This window comes from Ornithodoros turicata, chromosome 2 (genome assembly GCF_037126465.1).
Source record: "Ornithodoros turicata isolate Travis chromosome 2, ASM3712646v1, whole genome shotgun sequence".
Taxonomy (NCBI): Eukaryota; Metazoa; Arthropoda; class Arachnida; order Ixodida; family Argasidae; genus Ornithodoros; species Ornithodoros turicata.
Genome location: NC_088202.1, coordinates 55248117 through 55255659, shown reverse-complemented (window position 1 = coordinate 55255659; position 7543 = coordinate 55248117). Strand labels below are relative to the sequence as shown.

Below are 7543 nucleotides of genomic sequence, written 5' to 3'. Positions count from 1 at the left end.
ATGGGCTCCGACGATGAGGGAGTGCCCACGACGGCAGCCGTACGGGCGGGAAACTTCAGCATGCGTTCACCGCAGGAATTTGACTTTGCGGTCCCGGCACAGTGGCCCCTATGGATACAGCAGTTCGAAGATTTTTCGTATGCGTCGGGTCTCTTCGCTGCGACAGAAGAAGTAAAAGTTAGGACGCTACTGTACTGCATGGGACAGCAGGCGCGAGTAGTGCTCAACTCGCTTACTTCGGACGAAAAAGTGCTCAAGTCTTTTGAGCTTGTCAAGTCAACGTTTACAGACCATTTCGTTCATCCTGTAAACGAACTATACGAGAGCTCAAAATTCCACAAACGTGTCCAACTTCCCGGTGAGACGGTGGACTGCTTCTACTCAACATTGCAGAACATGGTTAGGCGCTGCAACTACAAGTCGTCTGAGGTGGAACAACGGTTAGTCCGTGATAGATTCGTCGTAGGACTCTTAGACGCTCGTTTGTCGGACCATCTGTGCCGTAACGCAAAGTTGACGTTGGCGGAGGCTCTTGTCCAAGCACGCCAACAAGAAGATGCTGACAAGGAAAGGGCAAGCCAAGGTCAACCTCAAGCTGTCAACATCGACTCCGCAAGAACGAGGAGGAAAAAGAAACAAACCAAGCCACAAGATAACGGAGAGGAACACGAAGATAAGGCTACATGTTCCTTTTGCGGCCGTGAACCACATACGCGCTCAGCGTGCCCGGCTAAGGCGGCATTGTGTCGATTGTGCCACAAGCGAGGACATTTTGCCATCGTATGCAGAGCCAGAAGAAGTAAAAACCTAAACAGCATCCAGCTATTCGCCATCAGCGCGTCCCGTAAAAAGGGGAAATTCGTGGAAGTCTTTGTGGACGGTATCCCCTTGCTGTTTAAAGTGGACTCTGGAGCCGAAGTAACTGTTATTCCGAGTACTTTCGGCGGGATTCCGGAGCAGTTGCAGGCACCCGACGGTGATTTAGTAGGGCCAGGAAGTCACTCCCTACGCACAGACGGAACGTTTACAGCGACTTTGGCATGGAAAGAGAAGGTGGTGACCCAGAAGATATACGTCGTCGAAGGTTTGGAGACCCCTCTTCTGGGATTCCCTGCTATCGAGGCCTTAGGTGTGGTAAAGTTCGTCGACCAGGTGGGAAGCTTCAAGAGGAAGTCAGGACGTGCCGTCTTACATGTGCCAGTAACGGAAAGTGCGCAAAAGGCGGCCACGGCTTCCGTTCATGATACCGAACGTGGACCATCCCGGTCGTCGGACATCTTCAAGGGTCTGGGAACACTAAAAGAAGAGTACACTATCAGGTTGCAACCAAACGCAGTGCCATTTTCGTTGAGTGTGCCCAGACGGATTCCTATCCCCCTCAGAGAGTGGTTAAAACGGAACTGGAAAAGCTGGAAGCGCAGGGGTCATTCGCCGGGTTACACGCCCTACGCCGTGGTGTGCTGGATTAGTGGTCGTGCCGAAGATATCGGGAGGCTACCGACTTTGTGTGGACTTGACCAAACTTAATGAAGTGGTGCAGAGGGAACGTCACATTATCCCTACGGTGGAGCAAGCACTAGGTCTTCTGGGCGAAGCTAAGGTCTTCTCGAAGTTAGATGCAACCTCCGGCTTCAACCAGGTCAAGTTGGCTCCTGAGAGCCAGGAACTTACAACATTTATCACTCCCTTCGGTCGCTACTGCTACCAGCGCTTGCCGTTTGGAATCACATCCGCACCAGAATTTTTTCAACGGGTGATGGCTCAAGTATTGGAGGGCCAAGAAGGGGTCGTCAACATGATAGACCATGTTTTAGTGTTCGGCAAGGACAGGAAGGAACACGGCCGTCGCTTGGAGTCTGTTCTCAGTCGCCTGAGGAACGCCGGTTTAAGCTTAAACTCCGGGAAGTGTGTATTTGGTAAGAGCAGCGTCAAATTCCTGGGCGTTGTGGTCGACGAGAGAGGAATTTCGCCGGACCCCGACAAAGTTGAAGCCATCGTCATCATGAAACCGCCGGACAGCGTAGCAGGTGTCAGACGATTGCTTGGAATGGCGAATCACATCGGAAGGTTTTTACCAAATCTCTCTCAGGTGACTGCACCCATTCGTGCATTATTGAACAAAAACAGCATCTGGGTCTGGGGAGCTGAGCAGCAGCAGGCCTTTGACAAGCTGAAACAGATGCTGGTGTCCGACCGATGTTTGGCCAGATACAATCCTGCTTATCCGACGACAGTGTCAGGGATGCCAGTTCCGTTGGAATAGGTGGAGTTCTTCTACAGGACCAGCCCAACGGTGAGCGACGTCCAGTTGCGTTCGCTTCAAGATCACTTACGGAAACCGAACAACGGTACGGTCAGATTGAGAAGGAAGCTCTGGCCATGACATGGGCTATCATACGATTCGAAGAATTCTTGCGAGGATTAAAATTCACCGTAGAGACAGACCATCAGCCGTTGATAACACTGATGGGTAAAGCCGACCTGGACCTCATGCCTCCTCGCATACAGCGTTTTCGTATCAAGTTGATGCGATTTCAGTTTATGGTGGTCTATGTTCCAGGACGACTGCTTGCAACGGCTGACACGCTTTCTCGTGCACCTGATCCAAGAACAACCATGAATGATCGTGAGGCACATGGGGTTGAACTGTATGTGGCGGGCATCGTGGAAAGCATTCCAGAGGATACGTGTGTGAGCACAACGGAACTAAAACGATGCCAGGCTTTGGACAGTGAATGCGTTCTGCTGTCAAGATATTGTAAGCAAGGTTGGCCAAAGCAAAACAAACTTCCACCGCAGGTACAGGAGTACCGCAAGTACCAGGGAGAACTTTCAGTATGTAATGACTTGCTGATGCGAGGAAACTGCATCGTAGTCCCAACATCGCATCGTGAGAAGATTCTCCAAGTCCTGCATGAGGGGCATCAAGGCATTAAACGATGCAAGGCACGAGCAAGGGAGAGCGTCTGGTGGCCTTCTCTGGGGAAGCACATTGCAAGTCTGGTCAGCGGGTGCCAACTGTGTGCACAGAGTCGAATCCAACGCAGCGAACCGCTCCTAAGCTCGAGCACACCGAGTCTCCCCTGGGAGGAAGTAGGAATCGACATTTTCCATTTGAACGGTACGGACTATTTACTCATCGTCGATTATCGTTCTCGATACCCAGAAGTGGTGTCGCTGAAATCAACCACTTCCTCTAACGTAATCACCGCAACGAAGAGCATTTTCGCACGTCACGGCATACCAAGGACTGTACGGAGCGATAACGGCCCGCAATTTGTAGCACGGGAATTCAAGCAATTTGCTCGTGTGTACGGATTCGACCATGTGACCAGTAGCCCCAGGTACGCGCAATCTAATGGCCAAGTGGAGCGAACAGTCCGCACGGTGAAGGGACTCCTCAAGAAGTCGCGGGACCCGTATCTTGCTTTATTAGTGTATCGAGACACCCCAGGTGTATCAGGATTGAGCCCGGCCCAGCTCCTGATGGGGCGACGGTTACAGACGGCTCTCCCGAGAAGTCCACACCTTTTGAAGCCTCTCTGGCGCGACAGAAAATTCGACAAGAATGATAGACGAGCGAAACAGCGCCAGGCAAGCGACTTCAATCGACGACACGGAGTAGTGCAACTTCGTCCTCTAACTCCTGGTGAGCGAGTCTGGGTACAAGATGCGGAATGTACAGCCACAGTCCTGAGCCCAGCCAGGCGACCACGTTCCTACGTTGTCGAGACCACTACAGGGTTGCTGGAACGGAACCGAAAGCATTTGGTTCCATTCGATCGGGGAGACATCGTGGTGAACGAAAACCATCCGCCTCTGAACCAGCAACGATCACCTATGGCCCGTGACAGTCCAGAAGAGAGCACGAGCGCCGAACAGCAAGCAACCGCTGACCGGCCCACAACCCCTTTGAATGAAGGACGGAGAACGAGATATGGAAGACTTATTGTTGCGCCGAAGCGCCTCAACTTGTAAGGAGTCTATTTTGCTTAGACTGAGCTTTCGCAAGCATTTGTGATGTAATTTTGTTACTGTGATATTTGGTTGTTATCTCGGGAGGAGAGATGTAGAGGACGCTACTAGTTATCTCATTAGAAACGATAACCGCTAGTAGGCGCGGTGAGTGTTGAGGGTGTTTAATAAAAGGAACCGGCATGACCGGGGGGCGTGCTTTTCTCTTGTTTTTCTGCCCGCTATCAAGACTGGGTACGTCTGCAGTTACTCGTCAATTCCCAACACTTATAGCACGGCAGCTTGGATGAAACAATTGCGAAATACAATGACCAATGAATATAGTGGAGCTTGGCTTAAAATAAGGTATGCTATGTGTCAGACAGTATATATCCCTTTCACTCGGACCCAAATTTTGTGTCGTGTCGGCAGAGACTAGCTTTTGGAAGCCTGGTCTTCCTTCAATATACAGCGTGCATGCGAATACAGGGGAATATTATGGGAAGCATTTGTCCTCCCCGAGCTGCGTTTCGCAACCCGTCATCATTTTATATAGGTGCATTCTGTCCCTATGATGTTATTATCGTTGCCTAATCTTGCGATCTCGGTTTACAAGTGGTTCTTTGCTCCTTCCTATTCGTCAAAAAAGAAGAAGAAAAAAAGTAATAATGCGTTTGTCGAACAGCCAAATATCTGTTTCTTCTTAACTCTTGTCGATTTCTGTTTTATTTTTTGTGAATAGAATATTTATTTCACCCGTCTACGAAATGTTCAAAATATCACAAAGCCTGACTGCCGAAAAATCTCAGACCAGTGTGCCACACGGCCGCCATCCCCCAGAAACAAAACGATGTCATTTACCTTCTCCAGTTCCAGTATACAAAAAATGCAAGGTACGTACTATAAGTGCATTAACCTATGGTTGCCTAACTAAGAGAAGTACACTATGTATAGATGAGCCCCGTTAATCGTACACGTCCGTTGTGAAGAGCAACGTGGCGGCAGGACCACTGTCGCAAAAACTCCTGCTCACCCAACAAAAACAGTCTGTGTTCTAAGTAGTCTGTCACCAGTTGGGTCACCATGGAGAGTCTAGGGTGCATCAGGCGGTTTCTTCTATTCTGAGCTACGGCTGTGCAGCGAAATTTCCAAAGCGTAAAAGCTGTCATTATCATGATTAGCTGTTCGAACCTTGTCCTCGTCTGTTGCATAGGCCGATACCGAATGGAAAAGCGGCGACACACGAGTGTCCACAGAGTCTTTGCTATGACACACTCTCGTAGCACATGGTCACTATTCTCCTCGGCGCCGCAGTTGGAACATAAGGGACTGCTGAGAAGACCCCATCTGGCCAGTTTGTCTTTCGTTGGCAATATGTGCCAACTTGCTTTCCAGAAAAAATCGCTCACTTCACTGTTCAGACCAGTGGGCTGCCTTCCCTTCTTGAACCTGCCCAAGTGCGCGTCACCTTCTTCGATGCTCTTTTTGTGGAAGAGTTCTTCGCATAAGCGAGAAACTGAGGCGAGTCGAGGGTCCGGATCAGGCACAGCTTCCTGTAAACGATTGAATATCTGGACTACCTTTTTGTAAATCAATGGTGGTTCTTCAACCGCCGGACATCTGTTTCCGAGTCCACGCGGCACTAGTACTCTCCTTGATGGTCCTAGCCAGAACAGTACCAGCGGCCGAGCAGGGGAGTCAACTCGTTCAAGAATGTGCAGTACTCCTTTCATGGCAAAGATAGAGGAATACATCTCGATACACGGAAAGCTCCAGCCACCTTCTGACTTAGGCCATCGCAAGATGTCCCGTGGTAACCAGTGTTTCCTTCCGTTCCAGAAGAAACGAAATACAAGAGAGTTGATTTTAGCTGTGATTCTGGCTGGGGGATACATGATGCGGGCAGCATACCACAACTTGCTACAGAACACAGACTTGATTAAGAACACCCGTTCTTGGAAAGAGAAGTTGAACTGCTGGGCCACTTCAATTTGTCCAGCAAGTTTCTCCAAGATCACGATCCAGTTTCGCTCGCTGGCTCCGGCTTGTGTGAAAAGCACGCCAAGGATGTTTATTTCTGGGGTGTATGATATGTCTGGAGGAAGTGGCTCTCTGAAACCCGCCACCGTAAGCGCCTTTGACTTTTGTAAATTCAGCTGGGCTCCCGAGAGTTTTCCATACTGCCGAAAAATCTCGAACGTGTGTGTTACACTGTCGCTGTCCCTTAAAAATAAATTGATGTCATCCGCATAGGCTGATATTTTAACTTCTCCAGTCCCAGGGAGAGGAAACCCATTGATGCGTGCAGATAGCGCAACATTACGAACAAATGGCTCGAGACTGATTATAAAAAGCATGGGGGACAGCGGGCATCCTTGTCTGACCCCTCTTGTGACTCTAAAAGGGGCTGATACTTCTGCATTGACGACGATTTCTGAAGATATATCGCTGTATAGGTTTTTCACCCACTCAGTGAACTTGAGAGGAAAACCAAAACACTGCAGCACCCACAGAAGGTAGTCATGCTCCACTCTGTCAAAAGCCTTCTTTTGGTCCAGGGACAGCAAAACACCTGCTTGACCACTCGAGTTCATATAGGCTAACATGTCTCTCATAAGTGTAAGGCTCTCGAAGATGTTTCTACCCTGCACTCCACATGTCTGGTAAGGGCTTATGATAAACGGAAGAACTGACGCCAACCTCCTGGCAAGCACTGTGCTCAGAATTTTGCTGTCGACGTTCAGGAGCGTTATTGGCCTCCACGCGCCAGGGTCTGATGGATCACTGTTTCCTTCCTTTGGTAACAAAATCACCCGACCACGTTTGAAGGAATCTGGCATGACACCAGATGTTAGAATTCCATTCAACAGGGTTACCAGACCCTTTCCTATAACCGGCCAGAAAGACTTATAGAACTCTATGGGAAACCCATCTGGCCCTGGAGCCGATCCTGTCTTCATGGCTTGGATGGTTTCGTATACTTCATAGGCCGTGGCTGGTACGGTAAGCGGGGTATGGTACTCTGCCGGCACTTGAGGAAGATTTGAACAAAAACCCTCTGCACTAGGCGGGGGCCATTCTCCTTGCCGTTCAGTCTTGAACAGATCTTCAAAAAAACCAGTGAACCGAGCTAGTATCTCTTCCTGGTCATATGTAAGGGAGTCATCATCACGGCGAACGCACTCAATTCGGCGCCGTACATTGTGACCAATTTCAGCATTGTGAATATAGCGCAGCATTTCTTTGTTTTGGATCGGGCAATTACGACTTCGCAGGATACAAGATGCCTTGGTAAGCCATTGCAATGTGCGTCTCTGCTCCGTTAGCAGTTGGTGCAGATTGTCTTGTGCCAGTAGAGTAGCTGCGCCACCTCTTTTTATTATCTTAATATATGTTCTTATGGTTTTGAGTTTGGCAATGTACTTTGCTTTCTTTTCTTTGCCGGCTTGTACGCACGCTTGTCGCCATTGGTCCTTACAGTCATCCCAACGTCTGGATAAGTTTTCACTTGCTGCTAACGTGGTGGTTATAACACCTGTTAGGGATTGTACGGCATCCGGCTCCCGTAATACCGAAGTATCAAAACGCC

At 49.5% G+C, this 7543-nt stretch overlaps 2 protein-coding genes across 2 annotated transcripts; both read left to right on the top strand.

Moving 5' to 3' along the window:
• Positions 1-2263, top strand: LOC135384661 (uncharacterized). The gene is made up of 2 exons (XM_064613854.1): positions 1-1351; positions 1470-2263. Exons 1-2 carry the CDS (start codon positions 1-3, stop codon positions 2261-2263), a joined length of 2145 nt encoding a protein of 714 aa, XP_064469924.1.
• A 116-nt stretch (positions 2264-2379) lies between these two features.
• LOC135384660 (uncharacterized protein K02A2.6-like) lies at positions 2380-4054 on the top strand. Its single transcript, XM_064613853.1, has one exon. It carries the CDS (start codon positions 2380-2382, stop codon positions 3976-3978), a length of 1599 nt encoding a protein of 532 aa, XP_064469923.1. The 3' UTR covers positions 3979-4054.
• Positions 4055-7543: the final 3489 nt, after the last annotated feature.

What these genes read in the sequence shown, in the direction of transcription:
- LOC135384661 (XM_064613854.1), top strand. Translation starts at nt 1, where the DNA reads ATGGGCTCCGACGATGAGGGAGTGCCCACGACGGCAGCCGTACGGGCG. An exon ending in CGCAGTGCCATTTTCGTTGA is followed by an intron (nt 1,352 to 1,469) that starts GTGTGCCCAGAC and finishes GTGCTGGATTAG; the next exon opens with TGGTCGTGCCGAAGATATCG.
- LOC135384660 (XM_064613853.1), top strand. Translation starts at nt 2,380, where the DNA reads ATGACATGGGCTATCATACGATTCGAAGAATTCTTGCGAGGATTAAAA.